Source organism: Chelonia mydas, chromosome 6 (genome assembly GCF_015237465.2).
Source record: "Chelonia mydas isolate rCheMyd1 chromosome 6, rCheMyd1.pri.v2, whole genome shotgun sequence".
NCBI lineage: Eukaryota > Metazoa > Chordata > Testudines > Cheloniidae > Chelonia > Chelonia mydas.
Window position 1 is genome coordinate 25972802 of NC_051246.2, and position 27292 is coordinate 26000093.

General features: G+C 40.1%; 1 protein-coding gene across 8 annotated transcripts in view; it reads left to right on the top strand.

Moving 5' to 3' along the window:
* The window catches only part of AP2A2 (adaptor related protein complex 2 subunit alpha 2), a 102727-nt gene that overhangs the window by 63732 nt on the left and 11703 nt on the right, over nucleotides 1-27292 (top strand). For 3 of the 8 annotated variants that reach the window (XM_037899603.2, XM_037899606.2, XM_043547938.1), the window contains 13 exons: nucleotides 1429-1537; nucleotides 1763-1913; nucleotides 4278-4446; nucleotides 5592-5729; nucleotides 7522-7704; nucleotides 11147-11244; nucleotides 11441-11672; nucleotides 14506-14679; nucleotides 19085-19248; nucleotides 21559-21636; nucleotides 22423-22505; nucleotides 23007-23096; nucleotides 26959-27082. In XM_037899603.2, the coding sequence (XP_037755531.1) occupies nucleotides 1429-1537; nucleotides 1763-1913; nucleotides 4278-4446; nucleotides 5592-5729; nucleotides 7522-7704; nucleotides 11147-11244; nucleotides 11441-11672; nucleotides 14506-14679; nucleotides 19085-19248; nucleotides 21559-21636; nucleotides 22423-22505; nucleotides 23007-23096; nucleotides 26959-27082 (1793 nt within the window). Of the gene's footprint in view, nucleotides 1-1428; nucleotides 1914-4277; nucleotides 4447-5591; nucleotides 5730-7521; nucleotides 7705-11146; nucleotides 11245-11440; nucleotides 11673-14505; nucleotides 14680-19084; nucleotides 19249-21558; nucleotides 21637-22422; nucleotides 22506-23006; nucleotides 23097-26958; nucleotides 27083-27292 lie in introns of all 8 variants that reach the window. The other 5 variants (XM_037899605.2, XM_007059724.4, XM_007059725.4 and 2 more) reach the window with 5 other exon arrangements.

Genomic DNA, 27292 nt, shown 5'->3' on the forward strand with positions numbered 1-27292 from the left:
AGATAATTGATTGTTTGGTGTTTTGGATTACGGCTACCATTGCGTGGACCTGTTTGTGATATACAACAGTACACAAGTGTCAGGTCTTCTGTTCTAGAGAGATTTATCATCCCAGGCTCTCTTTTGGTTGCTTTTCTAACTTGATGGTCAAGGACCCAATATATACAAACCCACCTATTCTGTGTTTATTCCTGAGGGTCTTACACAAGATCAGGCAGTACTGTGCAAAGATTATATTAATGGTACCAGGGTAGGAGATACACAATCTGCCGCCTAAGATCATTGCCTCTGATTCCAGATCTCATGTTACCAAACAAAAGGTCAATTTTGCACCAGATCTGAATTCCCTCTGTCTCCCAGCCTTGCTGTCGGATGGCGAATGAACCGAGAGAAATCTTGTTCTACATAGGTTCAAAATATTTTGATAAACAGTAGAAAAGATTCTACAGTACAAACTTTCTTGGGAAAATGGATGAGAGGTCGTGAACTCCACAAGGCACTTCTGTATCTGATATTTAGGGCTTCTGATTTTGGGTTTTAATTGCTGAACACTGATAAAACACCACTAATGCAAAAAAATGAAATTGGTGTTTATCCAATAATCACCAGAAAAATACAAGAAATGATTATTTGTATCTATGGTTTTGTCTACACAGACAGTAATGTGGACTTCTAAAGTGGCTAATGTGTTGTGCATTCATTAGTCTGTGTAGACCCTGCTGGTGTGCACTAAAGGTTACCTAGTACATTTTAACATAATTCTGTTTTAAGTAGTACTACATTCAAGTAGACTAGGGAACATTTCAACAATTACTCTGCAGGTAAAGAGAGCCCTGAAAAACCTGAATTTTGAATAACTAAAAAAAAACCTCAAAATTGCCAAAAATTACTTTCCCAAAATGAAATTAATAAATCCTGAAAAAGAGAAGCGCTGCTGATTTTTTGCAATATCAATCTGAAGCATATGAATCCATTAAGGGTTCACTTTGCCACTATCTGTACCATCTGCTGGTGCATGGGTGCGTGATTTTTTTTTTTTCTCACTCATCTGTTTTCGAACAAACGCTTTTTAGTCTTTATTAAATTAGGCTTGTTTAGTCCTATAAAACTAAATATAAGACCTTTCAAATTGGTAGAGTTATTGATTACTGATATTGGTACAACTGATATTTTTCAATGTCTTATTTAGATATATTGATTTTTGAATTACTTATTGTATTACTTGCACATTAATCCTTATTAGGTGATTTGTTCAGCCTACTAAAAATGAAACTTATACTTTGCCTTTATATACTATTAAAATTTGTTATGTCTAACTGTAAGTTCATTTACACGTTGTATCGGTACTTAAAAAGAACAGTGGACATTTTCATAATGTCAGATCTTATGAACTTCTGTCATTCAGATGCTGATTTTGTGTTTTTACAGATTGTGACATCTGCATCAACTGATCTGCAGGATTATACCTATTATTTTGTCCCTGCTCCTTGGTTGTCTGTAAAGCTTTTGAGGTTGTTACAGTGCTATCCACCTCCAGGTAATGGGGTAAAGAATCATGTTAGTTGCCAACGCTGTTCCATGCAACGTCGGGAGTCTTCCAATTCCACCCTTATGTTCAGAGAGTTCTTCTGTAAACTTAGTGCTGACACCAACAATTTTCTTCTCAGTTGGGGAATAACTTCATCTTACGGCAAGGTTGGGTATTTAATCAGTAGTGTTGAGCAAAATGAAGTTGTCCAACAGTTTGTCTTGTTTCCTCCAGAAGATGCTGCGGTGCGAGGTCGTCTCACAGAATGTCTGGAAACTATCCTTAACAAAGCTCAAGAGCCCCCAAAATCTAAGAAAGTGCAACACTCAAATGCAAAGAATGCTGTGTTGTTTGAGGCAATAAGCTTAATTATACACCATGACAGGTGAGTCTGCTACTTGTAGTGCAACGCTTAAGGCTACCACACTTGACATTGTCCTTAACATTAATTTACCTTCTAATAAAATGCAGTTTCATTTTCTATTACCATCTCCTGAAAATTACTACCTGTAACCTGCGATTTTATGATAACTGTCTCCGTTTAGATTTTAAAGAGTACAGTTGAACCCTGGTCACTTGAAAGAATATACACAAAGGACACATGAAATACATAAAATCATATTCATTGAGCAAGAGTATAGCTTTCTCCTCATGTAAATGTGTACCCGTAGGGTTATCTTGTAAACTTGAAAAAATTATTTTTGCAGTCCACTCAGTTTGATGATAGACTTGTGCTTAAGCTGCCTGCACACAGATATTGCATGCTCACTGGTTTGAGAATGGTTTTGGCTTCAAAATGGGCCATCATTTTAGCTTTTGCGTCTTGTTCGCCTTTGAATAATGCATAACCATAACTCTACTGAAAAACACTATTCAGTTTGTACAAGCTGAGTCCGTATTATCCATAGTGGAAGCAAAGTCTTATATTCACCTTTTTTAGCTGTCTTTGCTGCTGCAAAAATGCTAAAATGCCAAGCAACTACAGCAGGTCTACTATTTCTGAGTCCTAGTATAGATGAAAATCCATTCTAACACTTAATTGCATGAATATCTATATGGAGTCTTGACTGTTTATGCCAGATGTGGGCAAACTACAGCCCGCGGGCCACATCCGGCCTACGGGACCGTCCTGCCCAGCCTCTGAGCTCCCGGCCGGGGAGGCTAGTCCCAAACCTCATGATCTTTAGGTTTCACTGAAAACTTAATCCTCCTTACCATTTTCACTGGAAAGTTGGGGGGAGGTGGGAGGAAGGATGTTAATTGTAGGGGTGGAGAACTGTTTAAGTGGGAAGCAGATTAGTGGTAGGTTCTCCCCCGCTGTCCCCCCCTCCCCGCAGTGACGCCGCCGCACAGGCAGCGCTCTGGCCTGCCGCTCCTACTGGGCAGCGTTGGGAGCGCAGCTGCGAGCTCCTGGTAAGGGAGCTGGGGGTCCTGGGGGGCAGTCGGGGAGTGTGGGGCGTTTGGATGGGGCGGAGGTTCTGGGGGGGCGGTCAGGGAATAGGGAACAGGGAGGGTTGGGGGTGGGAGTCCCGGGGGGCCTGTCAGGGGGCAGGGGTGTGGATAGGGGTCGGGAGGGCAGTCAGGGGACAGGGAGCAGGGGCGTTGGATAAGGGGGTGGGATCCTGGGGGGCAGTTAGGGGCAAGGGGTCCCAGGAGGGGGCGGTCAGGGGATGAGGAGAAGAGGGCGGTTGGATAGGGGATGGGAGTTCTGGGGCGCTGTCAGGGGGCGGGGGTGTGGATAGGGGTTGGAGCAGTCAGGGAGTAGTAGGGTTGGATTGGTTGGGGGTTCTGAGGGGGCAGTCGGGGTGGAAAGTGGGAGGGGGCGGATAGGGGGCAGGGGTCAGGCTGTTTGGGGAGGCACAGCCCTCCCTACCCAGCCCTCCATACAGTTGCGCAACCCAGATGTGGCCCTTGGGCCAAAAAGTTTGCCCACCCCTCGTTTATGCTATACTAAATTTCTTCAGTAAATTTCAGATACTTAAATTGTACTTAATTTAAAAACTGAATAACTGCTTGGGGGCCAACAAGGCTTCAGACAATCTGGGCTGGGCTGTATCTTGGATAAACTTCTTTATCTGGCAATAAAACTACATTGGTTTCTGCTTCAATACCAAGATATATCTATCAGGGTTATGCTTTTATGGTAGTCTGAGCTGCCCTGTGTAGCCTCCTGGGATCCTGTGTTCCATATTTACTCACCATCACAATAAAATACAGGTTTGATATTTTTTAATGTGGAAATTGCACAGGATGCCTCCATGAAGGAGGAAAACAGTTTTTAGTCATCTGGTAATGAATGGGAGGAGGAGTGTATCTGTGTGAGTCCTGCATTCATCTGCATAATGCAGGAAATTACATGCCTTAGTTGGGGGCAGCTGGATATATTTTGATTGGAACAATACTTGGGGGGTATGGAATGGTGCACCGGAGAATTGATTGTTTTGGTGTTTGAGAAATAGCCCCTGAGTTGGTGGATCTGGGCCCTGTTTGTAGTCTTAACCCACTTCTATAATCTAGAGAGAGGCTATGAATGTTTACAATATCTGAAAACTTAATTACCTTCTGCCGTTCATAGATGTGCACTTACTATCTCCGTAGGGACACTTGAGTAGTTTGTTTGATTCTTATCCCTTTATCATTCCAGTTCTGATGCACACTCCTCTTGTGGAGTAATTACCTAGCATTCTTATAATATTTTTCTAATTTGTTGCTTTTTACCCTCTTTCACTTTCTCTCCTGTTCTGTGCAGTGAGCCAAACCTGCTAGTCCGTGCCTGTAACCAACTAGGTCAGTTCTTGCAGCACCGGGAAACTAATCTGCGTTATCTAGCACTGGAAAGCATGTGCACGCTTGCCAGCTCTGAATTTTCCCACGAAGCCGTGAAAACTCATATAGAAACAGTTATCAATGCATTGAAGGTAAATATCAAGGTTTAAGAATTCTGGTATATGTTCTGCATCAGTTTTGAATCTGTTGCCCTTGTGCTAAGCTCATCAGTGCTCTTACTTCTCAGAGTAGTCATGTCATGAGTTTTCTTACTTTAGCCACACTATAATAACATTCAAATGTCAGGAGACAAGACTTGAAAAGGAAGGAAGCAGTAGTCTGTAACGTACATTCTTGCAGGTTTTTATCGGTGGACGGATGTTTGTGCCTCAAACCCCACTACTCTAGGCTCAGTTGCAATTCAGACATCCACTGAGTAAAAACCTGCTAATGAATTCGACACAAGGGCAACAAATTCAAAACACAGTACAGAATTGGTTTTTATCAGATATCTTGATTTCTTCAGTGTTCTGTCCAGTAGCACCTCTGAAGTATATTAATTATTTTCTTCTAGATTCATAAGGTGGGCTACATGCCCCAGTTTGTCACAACAAGTACCCTTAATGCATTTAACTGCAACTTCCATTAATGCTGAATAAGTCTGATTTAAAACCTCCAGATAGCTAGTTAATTTCCCCTTGTTCTGACAGCTTGACAATCTTAGTAATGCTCATTCATGTCCCATAAGGTGGCAAATGCTTAGTTCTATACAAAAAGGTAATAGGCCATAAGGATTAAATGGATCAGTACTATCTCTGCATTACTTGGTAGGGTTTGATATGTCATTTTATACTAAGTGCCTTTCCCATCCTTCAGGCACTTCTACACGTTTTAAAATATACATAGAAAAACAAAGTGCACTAACTATAAAATAACTTTTACACAATCACTCTTGCCCAAAATAGATAAATAGACCTCAGCTAATCCCTTACCTTGATGCTTGATGGAGGTAGGAATGAAGCAAGCAGCTTGTATTACTGGAAATACAGTGCACTCCTAGGTTCTTGGTTGCAGAATGAACTTGCATAGTACTTCTGTGTAGGAATAACACAGATAACTGTGGCAATTGTTACAATCAATCCTTAACAGTAATTCAGTGTTCAATAGGGAAGCTGCATCTCTTCAGTAAATTACATGAATTGCAAATGGGAGCTGAAATAATTTTGGATTCTCTTGCCTGTCACATGATTTTCCGTAGAACTTCTACTTTGAGTGAACATTATGGCTTCTCTTACAGACTGAAAGGGATGTGAGTGTAAGACAAAGAGCAGTAGACCTCCTGTATGCCATGTGTGACCGAAGCAATGCCCAGCAGATTGTGGCCGAAATGCTAAATTACTTGGAGACTGCTGATTATTCAATTAGAGAAGAAATTGTGAGTTATTTGTGCCCCCTTTGCCAATCTCAATTAGCCTGTGTTGGAAAACGCAGTATGCTGTTGGATGTTGTGTAATTGCTCTCTATTAAAGATATTTTCAAGGTAGCAAAAACTAAAAATGAGATCTGAAAGGTGGTTGTAGTCTAATAATTCAGCTTTTTATTGTTAGAATTATGTGTTTTGTCCTTGGGAGGAGTGTGATATTAAAAATGAAACTTTGTTCTCAAATTCTGGATGGTGTAGAACTGCGTACTATACTGTCAAATTTCCTTCACTGGCCTCAAGATTTTGTATTTGTTAGATTAGTGTTAAATTGTATGATATACAGCAGAACTCTAGTTTGATTTAATCACACTAAGTTTTTAAACAAAGTGCTAATTTTTATAGTATGTCTGTATGTAATACTCTAATTGTTCCAAAACATAGAACTGTCTTTCAATCCAGAGTACTTCCTGGAAATCAATACTTTATATGAGGTGAGAGTTAAAGTGGAGGGAAAGTGCTCAGGTATATTTTCTTAGCACCCTAAACATGCTGGGAAGATTTGAGTGAAGATTAGTAATTGAAATATCTATTCTTGGGTACTTGATGTAGTATTAAGTAGTGGCCTCCAGAACCAACTCACAGCTATAACCCTTTAAGGCAGAGGTGGGCAAACTACGGGCCACATTTGGCCCGCGGGACTGTCCTGGCCGGGGAGGCTAGACCTCAGCTCCTCCCCTGCAGTCATGCCGCTGGGCAGTGGGGCTGCACGCTTCTGCAGGGCGGCGCGGCTGCCAGACATGCCGCTCTGAGCGGCATGGTAAGGGAGCTGGGGCTGGGGGGTTGGATAAGGGGCAGGGGGTCCTGGGGGGCAGTCAGGGGATGGGGAACAGGGGGAGTTGGATAAGTGTGGGAATCCCGGAGGGCCTGTCAGGGTGTGGGTAGGGGTCGGGGCAGTCAGGGAGTAGGGGGGTTGGATAGGGGGTGGGAGTCCCGGAGGGGCCTGTCAGGGGCCGGGGGGTCCCAGGAGGGGGTGGTCAGGGGACAGGGAGCAGTGGGGGTTGGATGGGTCGGGAGTTCTGAGGGGGGCAGTCAGGGAGCGGGAAGTGGGAGGGGTCAGCCTTCCTTACCAGGTCCTCCATACAGTTTTGCAACCCCGATGTGGCCCTCGGGCCAAAAAGTGTGCCCACCCCTGCTTTAAGGCTTTACCCGGGGTATGAGAGTGTTTTATATGCTGGTAATCTGGGAATATTTTTTCCTCTGTACAACTGCAACAAATTGAGTTATCTGATCAAGAATCTTTAATTGGCTGGTTTAAATTGATCAAAGATCTCACTCGTTCTGTCCTATTCTGTCAGCAACCTGGATTAATTTATTAATTATACAGCTCAAGGATACCATAGTCTGCTTTAACTTGTTTACTCTTCTCTCAAGAAATGCTGTTACAGATACCTCATCCAGGTGCTGTGTGTATAACAAATGCCCTCTGATTTTCAGATACATGGGTCTTAAATGGTTCAAATCTTATTAACTATATTTTTCTACGTTGTTTGGCCTGCCTTTACTAATTGCCCAAGCGAATATTCAGGCAAAACTGACACTAACATCAATAAGGATTTTATTTGAGCAAGGATTTCTGGAACCCTGTTATTAGATACGCTGTTTTCTACATTCCTCCTCGACTCAACGCTTATTTCAGTGAACAGCGCTTCACAGTAACTTCTTGGCTTGGATCATGCCTTTTTGCTAAGGATACTCATTCATTGTAGATTTCTTTAGGTTTACTTCAGTTTCTTGTTTTGCTCAGGTGCTGAAGGTTGCAATTCTAGCTGAGAAGTATGCAGTGGATTATACCTGGTATGTGGATACAATCTTGAATTTGATTCGTATTGCCGGAGACTACGTCAGTGAAGAGGTGTGGTACAGAGTTATTCAGATTGTGATTAACAGGGATGATGTGCAAGGATATGCAGCAAAGACCGTCTTTGAGGTAAGAATGACAGTTTTTACACTTCCAAGATGGAAAGACCCTCTGCTTCTGTATGGAAGTGCAAACTACACACAATATTATCTAATTAATAACTCTATTCTCATTAGCCATTCCCATGATATGTTGATGGCAATTAAATGGCAGTGCTTGAAAAAGAAGAATGACTTCAGTCACGCACTGCTGAAGCTTTGTGTCTTGAATCAGTGAATGGTCTTGCCAGAGACCAAAATCAGTAGGAAACTTCTATTTCTGATTTGGTTTTCATAGGTAATGTCACAAGACCTGGAGGATTTGTTACTTCGAAAGTTTCTATTTTTAAACACCTTTCTGGTGATATTGATAGTCCATGCTCTTTAATCAAAGTACATCTGAAGGTATTTTATAAAGGTAATATCTAGTAAAAGTGAGACTTTAGCAAGTTTAAAACAATCAGTGGATTTCCTCCATTATATTAGATGGTATCGACGACTTATCCCTTTTTTACATACAGTCAGATCACACATACAGAAATGTAACCTTGAATTGCTTTTCAGAAATGTTGTTGTGTTCATTGTTGTACCTCACCTATTCCTTTCTATGATAGTGGAGTAGGGGACACAGCATTAGGGTGCTGCCTGCTTGGAAGCAGGGAGACAGTCATGAACTTGCACCCCAGATTGCACATGCCGCAGACAGATGTCTCGTAGCTTGCTTTTCCTCCTCAGCTTAAAAGCATAGAGTCTTCGCATTCTTTCCTGCTGTCTTCCTCCTGCGTCTCCTTCTCTTCATGCTGCCCTGTCAGGGCTCCATGAAATTAGGGAAAAAATAAACAAGGGCAGAAATGAAGTCTGAAGCAGCTTCCAGCATGGGGACTGAGCCACCACCGCTCCTTGCTGACTGTTGTATCAGATACTATGACTCTTACCTCCTGGTGGGTGTTGAGATGAGATCCTGAAATAGCAGTTATGATTTCACTGGCTCTGTAGCGACTCAGTTCCTACTGGATTTTAAACCTGATGAGCTTAGTGGTTACCCCCCGCTCCCATTGGACATTGCCTGAGATTCCAGACTTGTTCTTTCTGGGACCTGTGTTCTGCAACCACCTTTTGGGTTGGGCTTGTCTCACGCTTAGTCTCAGATCTGGAAGATCTTCATCACTTGCTGTGATACCAGGGATGCTGCTGCCTTGTCTGGCTAGTTCCAGTATGCTGGGAGTTCATAGACAATTTCAAGAACAATCTCAAAGACCTGTAATGCATTCAGTGATACCTTAATGGGATCTGACCATCCTCCTGCAGGTTCTGATGGGTGTCCTGTTTGAGTTCTGCCTTATTGCTGTGACCTTGTCCAAATGAGGTGGTTGAACTTTCCCATTTCTTCTTGCCCACCTTTCTTTCTAGAAAGGTGGATTTTCAGCATCCTTGGGGATTCATTCCAAAGAGGAATACTGGATTTCCCCCTTTACGAAGTAGTATATTCACCCGTATCCCTATGACACAGTGCTGATCTTGTTTGGATATTGAGCATGTTCTCAAGTTCAGAAGAAGCTGAACAACTGTTTTAAGGCTGTATGAAGGGAAAGGTTACAGATTAATATTTTTAGGTGGGTCTGAGGTTGCACTTAGGCTGGTATGCCTCATCCTGAGTTTTAGAGGCCATTTAACTAGGGAAGCCTTCACTTCACAGATGAGAACTTTCACACTTTTTTTAGCTCCTTCCTTCCCAGTAGGTGGCACCATAGAACACTATCCTATAATTCTCTACTGTAGGATAAAGGAGTACTTGTGGCACCTTAGAGACTAAAATTTATTTGAGCGTAAGCTTTCGTGAGCTACAGCTCACTTCATCGGATGCATTCAGTGGAAAATACAGTGGGGAGATTTATATACATAGAGAACATGAAACAGTGGGTGTTACCATACACACTGTAACGAGAGTGATCACTTAAGGTGAGCTATTACCAGCAGGAGAGCTGGAGGGGAGAGAAACCTTTTGTAGTGATAATCAAGGTGGCGCATTTCCAGCAGTTGACAAGAACGTCTGAGAAACAGTGGGGGGAGGGGGATAAACATGGGGAAATAGTTTTACTTTGTGTAATGACCCATCCACTCCCAATCTCTATTCAAGCCTAAGTTAGTTGTATCCAGTTTGCAAATTCATTCCAATTCAGCAGTCTCTCGTTGGAGTCTGTATTTGAAGTTTTTTTTGTTGAAGAATTGCAACTTTTAGGTCTGTAATCGAGTGACCAGAGAGATTGAAGTGTTCTCCAACTGGTTTTTGAATGTTATAATTCTTGACATCTGATTTGTGTCCATTTATTCTTTTACGTAGAGACTGTCCAGTTTGACCAATGTACATGGCAGAGGGGCATTGCTGGCACATGATGGCATAGATCACGTTGGTAGATGTGCAGGTGAACGAGCCTCTGATAGTGCGGCTGATGTGATTAGGCCCTATGATGGTGTCCCCTGAATAGATATGTGGACACAGTTGGCAACGGGCTTTGTTGCAAGGATAGGTTCCTGGGTTAGTGGTTCTGTTGTGTGGTGTGTGGTTGCTGGTGAGTATTTGCTTCAGTATTTCGATCTCACCATCAACCTCAGCTTGGACCAGTCCACACAAGAGATCCACTTCCTGGACGCTGTGGCGCTAATAAGTGATGGTCACATAAACACCACCCTATACCGGAAACCTACTGACCGCTATTCCTACCTACATGCTTCCAGCTTTCATCCAGACCACACCACACGATCCATTGTCTACAGCCAAGCTCTATGATACAATCGCATTTGCTCCAACCCCTCAGACAGAGACAAACACTTACCAGATCTCTGTCAAGCGTTCTTACAACTACAGTACCCACTTGCTGAAGTGAAGAAACAGATTGACAGAGCCAGAAGAGTACCCAGAAGTTACCTACTACAGGACAGGCCCAACAAAGAAAATAAGAGAACACCACTAACCATCGCCTTCAGCCCCCAATTAAAACCTCTCCAACGCATCACCAAGTATCTACAAGCTATCCTGAAGGACGACCCTATCACTCTCACAGATCTTGGGAGACAGGCCAGTCCTTGCTTACAGACAGCCCCCCAACCTGAAGCAAATACTCACCAGCAACCACACACCACACAACAGAACCACTAATAGGAAACTAACAGAATTACCAGTCAATAACTTTCCCTTGCCCCATTGCTTCTATTTCATGTGTGTGTACTGCTTACATATGCATATTCCACTTTGTACTCATAGGAGATAATGTGACCTGGCAGCTCTTTGCAAACCTGTGCAAATGCTTTGTGGTTCATGCTTGAGGACCGTTTTCCTAAAATTTGTAGAGTAATGTAGCATCACTATAGTGATATTGTCTAGAGTAGAATAATAGTCTTTCGTTTGGTTGTGTCATTGATTCTTGATTGATTTTTTCTTTGTCCAGTGGTTTTGACTGAATGGTCTTTTACAGGCCCTTCAGGCACCAGCATGCCATGAAAATCTGGTAAAAGTAGGTGGTTACATCCTGGGAGAATTTGGAAATCTAATTGCTGGTGACCCAAGATCCAGGTGAGAACACCTTCTTCTAAAACAGACTTAAAATACTATAATTGTTTATCATGGAATCTCAATGCATCTCTTTACAATGAGTTCTCCTCTCTCTCTCAAATATTACAGTCACATACAGCTGAATGTTGAACTGTTATTAAATAATGCATATGTATTATGATATCAGGAAAACAGAACTATATTTTTTTCCCTTAAGTCCTCTGATTCAATTCAACTTGCTGCACTCCAAGTTTCATCTGTGTAGTGTCCCCACCCGTGCACTGCTTCTGTCTACCTACATCAAGTTTGTGAACCTATTTCCGGAAATCAAAACTACCATTCAAGATGTACTGCGCAGTGACAGTCAGCTGAAGAATGCTGATGTTGAGCTACAGCAGAGAGCCGTTGAATACCTGAGGCTCAGTACCATTGCTAGTACTGATATCTTGGTAGGTACATAGAGTTAAACATGGAAAAGTCTTTGCAAGTGGGTGACTTCTGTCTGGGCAGGATTCCACTTAAATGTTTTAGTGGATGTTGTTCAGTAAATGGACTGCCCAGAACTTTGTTAAAATGAAGTTAGGGTTGCCCAGTACTGTCTTATGCCATTCCAGACAATCGAGTTCTGCTACATTCCAAACTTCTGAAAATCAAAAAATGAACAGATATGGTATAATGCAAATATAAATTTCTGAAATAGAATAGAGGTAAGATGCATGCCACCCCGACAACCCTGCTTTAACTCTGCTCCTGGGATCTGGCAGTAGTCGTTGGAATGGCTCACTAAGAGTGGAGCTATAGTAGGTAGACTTGAAGGGGCTATGGGAAAGTGTGTTGTTACGTTCCACTGATACAAATTGCAGCATTTATCTGCGTGTACTCCAGAAGTGTTCATTGTTCGGTGTAGCTGTTTTGAATGGTGGGAGGGATTAGTTGGAGCAGGTTGACAGAGCTGCCACGGTAAGATGAAGAGAGCTTCATGTGTACCTTGAGTTAAATGACTCTTCTCAGATTTGAGCTCTTTAGGTTGTGTCACTAATGATGCACAGAAGTCTTGTCATGGGGATTGTCAGCAGTCTGGTGACATAAAGTCTCCAGGACTAAGTGAGATGTAAGTGAAGGCAAAGTCTGTGATGTAATCCTCATGACAAAGGTGAGGGAGTGGTAACAGTTAGCAATTCTGGGGTGATTTGTGGGTGGTGACCTCTGTGTATGAGTGCAGACCAGGTGTAGGTAGCTCTTTTGCTATGATTGATCTAAACCAGAGTTTTGCCTCAACAAAGAGAAGGTTTAAACTTTGTCTTAGAGTGATTATGATCTGTTCCCAGACTGTTGGGTAACATCTCTAAGGGTATAGTGGTGGTATGTGTTATGGCATATTGAGACATTACTCGGAGTTAATGTTGGTTTGCAGGAGTGGTGTATACCTTAACTCTGTGTGTTTCTTAATTTTTAGAGGTTTTAGTGTAGCTGAACTTGATGTCCTAGAATGGCTTGAGGCAGCGCCAGGCAACCTTAATGTTGCATCAAAGATTTTAGACAGATAGAAGAAGAAGAAGAAGAAAAAAAGGAATTTGTTTCTGCTCTGTCAACATTTTTGAGCTCCTAAAGAGCAACAGTTAGAGGTGTGGAATTTCACTGAAGGATCATAGTAAAAATATTTTCAAAAACTCAATTCTTCATCAAAGCCCTAGACATTGCACTGGGTTTAAAAATCAGTGTTTGGATAATTCCTTACATTAAGGGGTGGTCACACGGAAAAGTTACAACAGCATAGCTACCTCTCTCAGGGGTGTGAAAAACCCAAATCCTGAGAGATGTAATTAAGCCAGCCTAACCCCTGGTGTAGACAGTGCTAGATCAATGGAAGAATTCTTCCGTCTACCTAGCTACTGCTTCTCGGGGAGGTGGATTACCTGCAGAAGAGGTTCTGAAACTGGGGGCATGGAATGTATTCTTTGGGGGTATGGGGTGAGAAACCACTCAGTCTTTAGAGAGGGGGTGACGAGAGTGGTGGCTGCTGAACCCCTCACATTGCTGTAGTAAGTGTCTACACTGGAGCACTACAGTGGCACAGTTGTGCCACTGTAGCATTTGAATGTAGATGTAACCTAAGGGTTTTTTGTCTTGGTGTGTGCTAGCCCCTCAATAGTTATGTCAGAGCACAGCCCTAATGGGTGAAGGTTGTTAAAAGGGTAGAGCCCGTGCGTTGCTTCAACACCCCTTGCACGTTCCACCTCACAGTTCCAACCCCATTCCCACCCCATTATACTCCGTTGCTACACCAAAAAAGTTAAGAATCTGCATGTTAGCATGGCTGTGTATTAAGAAGCTGTTGAGCTAATATCCAGTGACAACTTTCCTTTGATCACACTGGACTGAGGAGCATAAGTCATGATGATTACATTACTCCAAATGCTTACTGCACAGTCATTATCTTCTATATCACTAGTGCTTATTTCACTGACTGCTTCTAAAGTAAAATCAGAATCTGCATGTGGATTTTGGAGCACTTTAAAATATCTTAAACCAGAACAAAACTTCAAAAAGGAGCCTCCATAAAATGCAGGCAAAGAACAACTAACTTACATAACACATTCTCCAAAAACTGCCACAAGTAGGACTTTAACTCTCAGTGCATGAGTGTTGCTTAGATTTAGTGTCCACAGCATGTCACCTTGAGCCACCCGATTATGTCTGTGATGAAAAACAACCTGCAAACCCTCTCGTCTTGGTGCATGTGTGTATTTCACTGTTTTGTCAGTTTAGGTCAACTTGACCTGGAGCTGTAAACTTACTAACGCTCAGTACTGCTACTCCAAAGGCACATGGGTGCTCTGCACTACTGAGATAAATCCCAAGGGGTGATATCAGTTTGGGAAGGATCAAAACCAGGTGATTTTATAAATGTAATGGGTTTTGTTAAGTGGATTGCATCTCAGGAATCACTTGCTCAAATGACCCTAAATTGGGACCACAAACCCGACTGTGCATCCCCATGGGGCACAGCAAATAAAACAGAGTCAGCTTATGGCTTTAAAGCACTTGCTTACTGTTTAAAAGAAGCAACTCTCAAACTTAACTATAGCAGAGCTATTTCTCTACTATAATGTGCTGCTGTCTGTTGCATAGGTGCTGTATTTCTGTGCTCTGCAACAAGAAGCAACTCTATAGTGGTGTATGCCTTGAAAGGTTGGGGTGATCTGTTTTCTTGCAAGTGTCTACCCGTCTGAAGACACATGTGTTGTATTGAAAACTAATATTTGCTTATTTCATGGCAAGGCAACTGTGCTAGAAGAAATGCCTCCATTTCCAGAGAGGGAGTCATCCATTCTGGCTAAGCTGAAGAAGAAGAAAGGCCCCGGCACAGTTACTGACCTAGAAGAGATCAAAAAGGAGAGGAACTCTGATGTGAATGGAGGCACTGAATCCACCCCTGTTAATGCCAGTACTGTGGTATGTTTCCTTAAGTAATTATACCACTTGTGATAACCAATCTAATACCAATTATGATTTTCTAGGAGGGAGAGATTCCTTAACATTTTGCTTGTTCAGTGGCTTGTATTGTGCATTCACCATTTCTTAAATTTGAGGCTCCTGATGTTTGTATAAAGTAGCTGGAAAAGCTGGATTTTAATTCCAGAGGTGGGGGAAGTAGTGGGTAGAATTTGCAGAAGTTGAAGTCAGTGGGGCCAAATTAGACCAAGACTCTGTGCTTTTGATGATCTGTGTATAGTTACTTTGAAACTGTTAAAATACGTTTACCTAACATTTTGAAAAGAAAATGTTGACATCCCATTCTTGGGATAAATTTTGGACAAAGTGTGTTTTTCTAATCAACTTCATTAACACTCTTAGAAAGAAGCTAATTATCTGTAATGGAGTTCTGTGAAACATTTTAAGTCTAGATGTTCTAATTTTCTCTACTATAGACTGACTTTTGCCAGTTTATTTTTCTGTTTCAAAGCATTCAGGACACTGCTGCACTTTTTTGTACTTAAAGTAATCTAATGTGGATGTACTTTAAACTGATTTAACCATTACTTATATTCATTTATATAAAGTCATAACTTGAGTTAAATTGCTGCACATTTTAAGGACTTACCTTTTAAGTGTAAACAACATCAGTCCTGGGCTTTTCTGTATCTCCCAATTATGCTGAATTGCAAGGTGGTTTTGTGATGGAGTGCTGTCTACTCTACTAAGATGAGATTCATTATCTCTTGTGACTAAAAGCAAAACCAAAATCTGTAACTATTAGGATTAATTTTCTAAGTTTTTTTTAACATTCTGTCCTTAGCCTTGTAACACATTCCGTACCCATCTTTTTAAACACTTCTCCTTTTAGACTTAGTGAAGATACTGTGCTTTCCCTGTTGAACTCTCATAGTGAATGGTACAACTCTACTGTATTTGAAAGTTAGTGACCAAGTTTTCCATCCCAAGATGATGTTGTCCTCCATCTTCTTCTGAATGGATATTAAGCCAACCTTCTTGCATACTGTTTCTTCCACCATGCAGTGTTTCATACTGTGGTGTTAGGGAGGAGAGCATGGTAGGGAGAGGTTTCAAACAACATCTTCCCAATCAACTAACTTCAATTTATGCATCTCTACCATAGAAGAGCTTCACTTTATTGCTTATTGCATGGAAAAATAGAATGTGGGGGAGCCTGTTACCTTCTGAAACAGTTTTTGGTCTGATTCTAGTGTAGACATAAATAAGTGTCTGCTCGTAACTTAATTGTGAAGTATCAGGGGTAGCCGTGTTAGTCTGTATCTACAAAAACAAGGATTCCGGTGGCACCTTGAAGACTAACAGATTTATTTGGGTATAAGCTTTCATGGGTAAAAAGCCCCACTTCTTCAGATGTGTTATGCCTAAATAAATCTTAGTCTTTAAGGTGCCAGCGGACTCCTTGTTTTAACTTAAGCGTGTAATACCAAATCTGCTCTTGCAACTCTGATATTTGAATGCATAAGCTAAGCACATGCGAATAGTGGAGCACACATAAGTCTTGGTTTTGTTGCTGATTACTTGATTTTTTTTTTTTTACATTTTTTCTGCATACCATTGAAAGTCTTGCCTGATTCTCCACTTCAGGGTTCACTGGCTGAACTCGTTACTGGGCCCAGACCTCGCCCTTGTCGTCTGAATTCTTCTCGTTTAGCCATCCACAACCTTCAGACAGGAGTTCCTTGTTTGTTTAAAGGATTCTTCACTTCTGAGGTCTTTTAATTAGTCCTATTGCAGGCATGAAGTCTTAAAACTTTTTTTGCTTTTTGGTGCTTGCAATTATTCATGACAAGGCCTGCGCTACTTTAGGAAGTGGTTTGGGAGTGAATTATTAACATGCATGCCTATTTCAGTTTAACTATCCAGTTGTCTTAAACATTGATATAGAGACAACTAAGAAATTCAAACTTTTTATGAATAATCAGATACTTACTATAGTGAATTGTTTCTAAATCCTCCTGTTGCTGTAATTTCTCATGTTCCCCTGCTCTCCGTTATTTGATAGATGTCGCAATACTTTCATGGGTTTCCCTCATAGCTACTCTGCAAATACTAGAAATGTCACCAAACTAGAGTCCCTCCCATTCAAGACCACCTGTTCTCTTGCTGCATGAAATTTGCACTATAGTTTAAAACCTCGGTGTTGCTAGGCTACTTTTATTGTTTGGTAATTGTAATTTTCTCTTGACATAAGTGCATTTGGATATTTCAGAATTCCCAGTAAGGCAGGATCTTACTCTGCTGTCTCATTTTTTTTTCATTAGTACATACCTAATACTAATTAACAATCACTTGCTGCTTTTCTTCCCATGGTAAGGGAAGTAATAAACATTTAACCCAAGCCAGTAAATGCTTTGCATGCATATCTTTAGCACAGCATTGATATTATTTTTTCCTGTTGGTGATGTTAATTCCCTTCACATTTTAACACTGGTTTTTTTCATCTTTAAAGACAAGCAATAACATGGAAATTTTTCCCTAACTTGGTCTTTACCTGTAATGGGAGTTTAATTTTAAGCACACTTCTTCAACAAATTAGCTTTTCATAGTGGATTTAGAAGACCTCTTGTGACTACAGATATATATTGGCCTTGATTTTTTTAAAATATATTTTTTAGGGGTGGTACCCAACTTAAGATGCCTGATCTAACATAATTCTCAAAGTGAGCAGCCATACTCAAACTGAGGCACCTTTAAAGTGTCTCAACTTGGGTACCCAAAATCACTGGTCACTGCTGAACATTTTGACCATCAGTGGTGACGAAGGGTATGAGAGGTGTTGTCAGTACTGTGTATATATGTGGTAAGGTTGAAGTTTTTAACCGTATTAAACTAGATGGACCTGAAGAGCAGTTGTTGGTTTGATTCTCCACTGCACCAGGTTCTGCTTAGGAGGCTGAGAGCAAGTCAGTCCTAGCTTGCCTGGTTCTCATCTGCCAAGCCCCAACATAAATTAAACTTGCAGGGGGTAGTGTAGACTTATGCTGCTGGTGAAAGACCAAGGGTCTTATTCCAATGTAGAATTGGGTCCCTTGTTCAACTATGCCATCTCCTATGCCGCACCCTTGATGTCCACCTTACCTCCCATTATGCTGGAAGGGGTGTGGTTCCAGCACAAAGGTGGTAGAGCTGCCAGTGTAGATGGAAATCTCCAATACAGATCTTAAGCTGCTTCAGGTTCGCTTTGTGCACCAGAGAATCTGTCCCAAATAACCATTGCCGATTTAAAAAATGGTCACTTTTTAAATGCTTATGACTTTTTTGAACTTTTCAGTGGAATCACTTAAAACTTTAGGGAAAAAAATAAATCTAGCTCTGTTCAGCACATGTTGTAAAGTTCTATGAGAAGGACAATATTTCCTTTCCAAATCAGTATAATAAGGCCCCAATTTAACTTTCATTATCTTCACTGCGGAATCACAACTGGCACACCTGTACACATTGTGTCTGGGAGTTTACGTAAGTAAAGTAAATTGTTCCGATATGTCCACTTATTAATATATTGCTTTTCCAGGAGAAAGTTAACTATCTTTCTCTCCATCTCCTTCCCTTTGAGGAAGAAGAAAATTCCCAACCAGCAGTCCAAGAAATACAAGTTCATCAAACTTTTAATGCCAGATTCTCCATCCACTGGAACTCCTCGTTCATTTTACTTCATTTGCGACTTAAATGTTGTTACTCTTCTTGTGTTGGGGAATCTTATTCTAGATTTTATTTCCTTTCTTAACCAACTTTAATTTTAGGAGCACTCTGGTTTCTGGCTTATTAGTCTCAATACTTGTGAGTGTGTGCATGGCTTCAGAACTTAACATTCAAGTGTATGAGCAAAGAGCTATATTTGTTAAAAGGAAAGGGCTTTTAATATTCAGGAAAAGATCAGTTTTAGGCATCTGGGTTTGTCAAAATATCCTGAAATTTAGGTTTACACAATAGTCTGTGAGGTTGGGGGACACAAGTAATTTGGATTAGAGTTATGTAAAGTTGAAGTTTGCAAAATAGTACAGATTGACCTGTACTGCTTTTAATGTTCAAAGGTGAATGAGGGAGGTAACTTAACGCACTCTAGTTCTTCATGGTATCTGGTTTAAAACTGGCTTTATGGGAAGATAAAATCTAGTGATGGGAAACTAGCAGCTTTTTGGATATGAAACTACCTGTCTGAGGCCATTTAAAGGGCAAGGTGATAGCCACATGTGGAAGATGTCTTTATTTCCTACAAACAAAACTATTTTAAAAATCTGAGCCAGTCTTTATTGGGGACTGGGGGGTGAGGCACAGTTTGGGATTTGTATTAATATATATGAGTTAAGTGCAACTTTAAAGTGTTCCATTTTATCTTTTACAGTCGACTCCTTCTCCATCAGCAGACCTTCTTGGCCTCGGTGCAGCTCCTCTCACCAGCTCTGCTCCTCCCCCTTCCTCTACTGGCAGTTTGCTGGTGGATGTATTTTCAGACTCTGCTTCTGTGGTTGCACCTCTTGCTCCTGGCTCTGAAGATAATTTTGCAAGGTAATTAAAATAATTCTCAACTGAGTTGGGAGTAGGTGGTGCCTCTTATCTTCCACCTTTTCCACCCTACCCTAATGAAGAGTACAAACAGCTGAAACTCCCCCCGTTCCCCCTTAAGAACAACATAGCTTTGTCAGTCCTACTTCTACGAATAAGTTCCTTAATGTCATGTGAGGTGAATTCATTTACTGATATAATCACCTATGGGCAAATCTAGAGCTTGTTATTTTATGCTTAATATCCAGATTATATTGAGTACAGTAAGACTTAAAGGCAATGATGAGGTCAGTGGATAACTTTGGACCTGGCCGTAAACGATTTCTATTTTATTGCTTTCAGTTTTAGGTGCATAAGGTAAGCTGTTCTTACATTAATACCTACAGCCTGATATTGAAATGAATGGATTAGTTTGTAGTAGTGAACTGTTATTTCACATTTTGGATTATCTAGCCTAAATTGAATATAATTCCTTTCTTATTCCTGTGCCATGCAGGACTCTAGCAATTGTGTCCTTGCATCTGTAACACATTCCTGTTGTTGGCCTGAGGTGGGTAGGTTATTGCTAATTTTTGTCTCTGTGACAGCAGATCTCCTAGAGCTATTAAAAATAGTCTATCCAAATGGATTAAACCAGTCTCAGACCTGAAGACATATTTAATTTGGCTTTTATATATTGTTTATGATCTAACTACAGTCAATGGCCTCATTCTGTAAAGGTATTCTTACTTCTTCACAATGTCCCTTGTATTTAAAAGTACATATTATCCTACATTCCAGCATGCCTTTTTAATTCAATGATCAATAACTGCTTTTATTGATTGTTACCAGCATTTTAGGTGAAGTTCTCAATATAAAGCTTTTAGGCACTGTTCGCAAGAGATTAAATTCTTGGGTGTCAGTGTAAATATCATGAGAGGCTCCATCTTACTGCTAGCTTTTTCTAGCAGAATTCTAGCATGTGAGGATAGCTAATATTAAATAGAATACGTAACCTGAATCTCTTGTCATTGAACACTTAACTATATTCAAATGTTTTTCAGCTAAGACTGCCTAGTCAACCAGGGTGTTTAATTAAAAAAAAAAAACAAAAAAAAAAACCTTCCACTGTGTCAGACCTCTGCTTATAACATCTACTAAACAAGATTTAATACTACTGTGGACAAAGTCTTTAAAGTAATGGAGGGCAGCTAAGCCATTGCAGTATACAGCGGTCATGCTTTGTGTGTTCCTGCTGCCTATTAAGTATAGGGATAAGTATGTGCTCCAGCACAGCTCTGTAAAATTGCCAGGAGAAAGTACCAGCCCAGGCACAATCTACTTGCCCTGCCGTTTGCTATAGTTGAAAAATTTCATCCTAAAACATTTCATTCTTGCAAGATAGTGGATTGTGTGAGACAAATATAAGTGGCTCATACATGGTAACCTTTAGTGTGTGGCAGTAAAGTTAAACGATGTTTTAGAGCTGGCATCTGCTGTACCTCTTCTCTGTCCTTTCTCTTCATTTAGTGTTAGGCTAGTAGTTCAGGAGTGATCTGCAGGGGTGAAGAATTAATGCTTTATATGTAGACATTTGCTGCAGAAAAATGACTGGCCTTGCCGGGAATTCTATCCTGATTGCAGTCATTGCATCTGGTAAAGTGCTTGTCTAAGGTAGTAACTACCTAAGCGTCTTCTACAGTAACCTCTGCCACTTTTCCATAAGTAGTAAGGTGGAACTAAGGAGGAAATCTGTTACTTGGTTAAGGGATGTTCTGGACAGTCTACCAGTGTATTTACTGTGGCATGATTGTTCTAAAATGTTTTGGCAATGCTTGTTCTTTCATTCAAGCAGTGCAGTTTTATTAGAGTTTGAGAAAAGCACAACTGTAACTAGAAATGCTACCAGTGGCAATGAGGGCCTGGCATCTGTATGCAGACTAATGAAAGTTAATGGGCGTTCTTAAATGTGGACTTAATCCAAATTTTTTGTACAATGGTGCCTGGACTTAGGTGTCTAAAAAGGATTTAGAGGCCTAAAGTGGTATGATTTTAAGTGCTGAACATTTCCATTCTTATTGACATCAGTGGGGACTACATCCCCTCTGAAAAATCCAGTTGCTTAGATGGCTAAAGTATTTAGGTACCTAACTCAAGGTGTCTTTGTTCAAAAATGTAGGCCTTGTCAAATCCCAAAGTGCTGTTCTGAGGGAGGAAATAAAGGAAATGACTAAGCTCTCTTTTTTTTTCTTTTTTTTTTTTTTTTTACACTAATTTATAACTCTTGCCATCTCTGTTGCTACCTCCTTTCTTCCTTTGTGCTGCTTGAATTAGCCCTGACCTGGCTTCATCTGAGGTAGTTTCTGAGGAACCAGCTGATACTGTGCATGATGCTGATGAGCTTATTCACAAGTAAGCAATACTAAAATCTTGCGAAGATGGGCGACTTCCAGAGCATTATCACGAAATAGTCAAAAATCACAAAGCAAGGGATTAAACTAAGTATTAACCCACTATTTTTCAAAGTAGCCAGTGTTTTTTCTAGACATGCAGTAAGACTGGTAATGCACAGAGCTGGTTATAAATGCTGTGTTGCATATGCTATATACTCTGTCACAACTTTGCAAGTGCAGCTCAGTGCTCCCCTGCAATACCACATGCTGCTTTAAAGCTAGGCCTCTCTTCATCAGTGTTAGTTGTATGCCACGTTTTGCAATCATTTGGGGTTGAGAACAAATGTAACTGGGGATTAGATAGGCAGAGCCAAGGGTATTGGTATTGCAAGTGCACTTTTTTCAAGTGCTTCGTAGGTGAAACACTGAACTGAAGTTCATTAATCCACTAGATTAATGCTGGATTGAAAAATCTATTGCCTGGTCCTTGTATAGCATGTTTGCGTGTCTTGGTTTCCACCCTGTTTTCTTTTTAAGCATAACATTGAAATAAACTTGAATAGTTAAAATAATGATACATTGCAAGGAAGGTGTGGGCTAGAATATAAATTAATTTGCATTAAATTTACAATTTTTCTGTTGTCTGTCCTTTTTACTGACTACTTCAGAGCACTTGGGCCCACAGTTCTCTTCTTTATGCTGACCACAAGACCTTTAAATTCCATGGCTTTGATTGCTTTGTAATAATTTGTCTTGTAGTTAAAATATAAACTCTTATCTTTCAAATGTGCCTATCTTTCTCTAGGTTTGTATGTAAAAATAATGGAGTTTTGTTTGAAAATCAGCTGCTACAGATTGGACTGAAATCTGAATTTCGACAGAACTTGGGTAAGACCAATAATTTGTATATGTTTTGAATAGATCTGGTAGTTAACATGGTGCTAACTTCCCTGTTGTATCAACAGCAATGTCAGCACAGAATTGGGAATAAACCTTGTTAGTTAAAAATGGTTATTTTGTTAATTTACTGGTGACAAATTTTCTAAACATCTAAAGTGGATCAGATTTGAGGCCTAACCTTCTTAAGGAACCTTTTTTGTGTTGATGGTGGAAAACAGTTGTCTTAGGCTGTAGAGTAGTCATAGCCTATGTCAGCAAAAGTTACGTCACTCGGGTGAGAATATCCTCCCCCGCCCCCGTCGGCGTAGAACATCTTCACCAGACGCACTGCAGAAAGACAGCTGTATCTATACAGCTGCACTGCTGAAATGCTGTACATATAGACACAGCCTTAGACTCTTGCTCCAGATATAATCAGTAGACTTACTTAATGTTCTGTGCTATATTTGAGGATTTTATAAGTAAATGTTTTTACCTATTTTTTTCCAGGTCGGATGTTTATATTTTATGGTAACAAGACTTCCACTCAGTTCTTGAATTTTACTCCAACACTAATCTGTTCAGATGAACTTCAGTCAAATATCCTTGATTTAATTGATCCGCCTCATGCAAGTAGTAGTGTATGCACCTGACCATTACATATATCAAATGCAAAAATAAACAAGAATAAAGAAATATTTTGGCTAATGCAATAGCTGCTAGATTGAAAGTCTGATACCTCACAAGATGAGGAAGTTGGCACTTCTGTGTCTTAAAAATACAACCCTTTGGTGTCAGATTTTGCTAAATTAATTTTTCTACACTATGGCTCTAGAAAAAATACTACACATTGTAGTATTGTGTAGGATTTGTATAGAGATATCTTTTTGTTGTGAGAAGTTACCTAATACGCTTTTGACAAGATATATTGTATTGCATGGGCAAAGTTGCAAAGTACCAGCTTCCAGGAGAAAAAAGGAGCATATTAAAACCAGATATTTGATTAGAATAGAATATCAGGGTTGGAAGGGACCTCAGGAGGTCGTCTAGTCCAACCCCCTGCTCAAAGCAGGACCAATCCCCAATTAAATCATCCCAGCCAGGGCTTTGTCAAGCCTGACCTTAAAAACTTCTAAGGAAGGAGATTGTACCGCTTCCCTAGGTAACGCATTCCAGTGTTTCACCACCCTCCTAGTGAAAAAGTTTTTCCTAATATCCAACCTAAACCTGCCCCACTACAACTTGAGACCATTACTCCTTGTCCTGTCCTCTTCTACCACTGAGAATAGTCTAGAACCATCCTCTGTGGAACCACCTCTCAGGTAGTTGAAAGCAGCTATCAAATCCCCCCCTCATTCTTCTCTTCTGCAGACTAAACAATCCCAGTTCCCTCAGCCTCCCACAATTAAATTGTGATTAATTTTCCACAGAGCTATTATCTATTGCCAACTTTAGTTTTAGGCCTCTCTGCTGGTACTAAAGTTGAAATGGTTTTAACTCTTTGGTACCAACAGAGTTAATTAAAATTTAATCACAAAATACACTGCGAGTTAAAAGGGAATAAGTCAAATTAGACAAATGCAAACTAAATGAGGATTTTTAAACTATGCAAGCTAATGTGGAGAGATTGTTCACTGCTCTTTAAAATATTTGTTGCACGACCAAAACAATCACTTTTAAGCAGTTAGTAGAAGTCTAGCAATGGATTTTGAATATATACTTGATAGTATCAAAGAAAATAAGGGTGCTTTATTAAAAATTCCATGAATATAGCATGTGGTAAAGTAATCAATTTGCACATCACAACATTGCTTGGTTAATTTGCTGAAGTCAACTTGGAAGCTACAAGAAATGTAGTTAAGCCTTTGGTTATTAACTAAAGATCTTGATGCTAAAATATATATTTTTGGCAGGCAAACTCTCTTTAAAAATGTAGTTGTAATTAAACCTCTTCATTCTTCAGAAATGGCTAGATTAACTTTGACTTCTTCTTTGCTTTCCCCATGAATTGAAAATATTTGTTTTGCTCGGTCTAGCTTTTGTAAGTGGTAACTTCCACTGAGACCACTTATGCTTGTGGATACAATGAAACAATTCATAAATCCTTTAAAAAAATTATTAATGGAATTTTAACGATAGAGTTTAACTGATAAGGCCTAGTGCATGCACTATATAGTATTTTGCAGACATTAACGTAACACTGAAATTGTACTTACGTCTTAATGACCTAGCACTATTACAAGTAATGCCTAAAATTACTAAACTGAAAGATTATATGGAGAGAGGTTTTTTTCAAATTACTTTGCACCCTTGACATCACTGTAAGGTTAATTTACTGTTTCACCATAGTCAGGTGCCATTGTTCTTGTGAGCCTTTGTGGTAACGAAGGGGAGAGGCAACAAATGAAACAAAAATTAAGACTTTTCTTTTAAATGATTGCTGATCCTCTTAGTGCCATGTGTTGTGAAAGCGATAGGGAAATCAGAGAAGTCTCAAACTTTAGAATAAATTGAAACAAGTCCATGGTATTAACATTAGTCCCAGCAAATATATTCCAAAATAAAATTTTAAATTTTGTTGGAAAAAAGCTTCATAACGTACTTATGAGTCTGCCTTTCCTCTCATATGGAAAGACAGTATGGTGTAAATTGTAGTGCCTTTGTTGAAAATTTTTCAGGCAGGTGAACAGTACTGTGCATTAGTAGAATCATATTAGTAAAAATGAAAAAAAAAAAGAATAAATGCATATTAGTAAAGACTGAATAGCTGAATGAGAAATGCAAAGAAGTTGGATAAAGAGAATAACATGAGATGTATCAAAAGATAAGAGCCTTCAATTAAAGAAAAGGTGACCAATACAACTGTTAAGGACAAAAATAGACAATATTTGACCAACCCTAAAGACAAGAACGAGAGACAGTGAGAATATATCAAGGGACTATATGGTGCGATAGGCCTGAAAAACCTTTGCTAGAGATTAATTAAGGCCATGAATAATGGATGAAGAAATCTTGGCATCAATAAAAAGACTTCAGAATGGAAAAGCACTAGATTGTGATGGAATACTGGCTGAATTGTTAAAGCATAGGGGATGAAGACTTGAAAGCCCAGTCAGAGGTAATGAAGAATATATTTAAGACTGGAGAATTGCCAGAATACTTCAGGTTTCAGAATAGCAGCCGTGTTAGTCTGTATTTGCAAAAAGAAAAGGAGTAATAGTGGCACCTTAGAGACTAACCAATTTATTTGAGCATAAGCTTTGCTCAAATAAATTGGTTAGTCTCTAAGGTGCCACTAGTACTCCTTTTCTTTTTTCAGAATACTTCAGTACCTTACGTATCCAAACTGCAAAAAAAGACCACTGCTATGGATAGTAAAGACTACAGAACAATCACATGCCTCTAAGGGGAGAAAAGAGAAAACAAAACCCATGGCAGTGTGTCTGAGTCTGGGACTATAGACGCTACATACCCTGAGGGTATGTCTATGCTGCAATGTAAATCGGGTCTTTGGGCCCTAGGCTTGTGAACATTGTGTTTCCAAGCCTGCACTTGAGCATCTACACTGCATTGTAAACCTGGGCTTAAAGTTGCTTGATCTGGGTCGCACATCCATACTGCACTACAGACATTCTGACTTGGGTCTGCGGCTTGAACTGCATCCACGCTGCAAAATGACAGGGTTTGGACCTGAGGCCCAGTGGGGTTCCTGAGTCCTTGCTGACCCAAGTCAGTGATTTGTGTGTGGATGGAAGGGGAGCTTGACATCAAACCTGTGCCAGAGCCTGGGCTAAGTGTGCAGTGTAATTATATTTCTAAATATTTTTGTGAGTTGTTCAAGACCTAATACAAGGAAAGATTGAAAAGGAAAGAAGTGATCAATAATACTGCTTCAGACATGGAAAGGGCATGATAAACACCATTATGAACTTGAATCTCATATTAGAAAGATCATTTGAAATGGGGAACACAGTATAGTTGTGTTTTATTGACTTCCAAAAAGCATTTGACTGAATCTCCTGCTACAAATTACTCAATATATTAAGATCTGTAGGGATTGATAGATACAAAATGTGAGTAAAAATGAGTATCCCTAGCAGTTTAGAATTACCATCTACAGCATATAAGACTTGTTTGGACATCTTGTGTTTGCATACATTGCATGTACTCTATGCAGTGTTTAATACTCTTCAAGGGTTACTAGCAAAAGTGGTCTCTTACTATCTTGAATCTGTACATTGGCATGGTGCTTGAAAAATTATCCACATAACATCTTGTTAGTATTGTGGTGTTTCACAGGGACATTTAACTTACCGGTGAAAGTTCATCCTGTCCCGTCCCTTCCCCCCCAGTGGCCAGTTTATCCATATGAAGGTGTAAATCTATATTTAAAGCCAATGGTAATGATTAAAAGCACAATCAATTTTTTTCCTGTGAATTGGTTTCCTTAACAACCTCTCACGCCTGAACCTGCAAACAAAACCAGTGGACCCGACAGTGGATGGGGGCGCTCAGGTGCAGCAAGTTGTGAATATTGAGTGCATATCAGACTTCATGGAAGCTCCAATCCTAAACATTCAATTCAGGTAAAAGATGTTTTGTTTTTGTGTTTGTTGTTTTTTTAGTTGAATTTGTTTGGTGTTTGAAGTAAAGCTTAGCACAGACATGGACTTCGGCATTGACTTCTGAATCTAAAAATGCATTGGAAGCACAGAAGAATTAAAAGGTACTCTGGACAGAGGAATTGCCTGAGGGCTTGTTCTAACAAGTTGCTAAAGGCCTTCAACTTAGAAAGA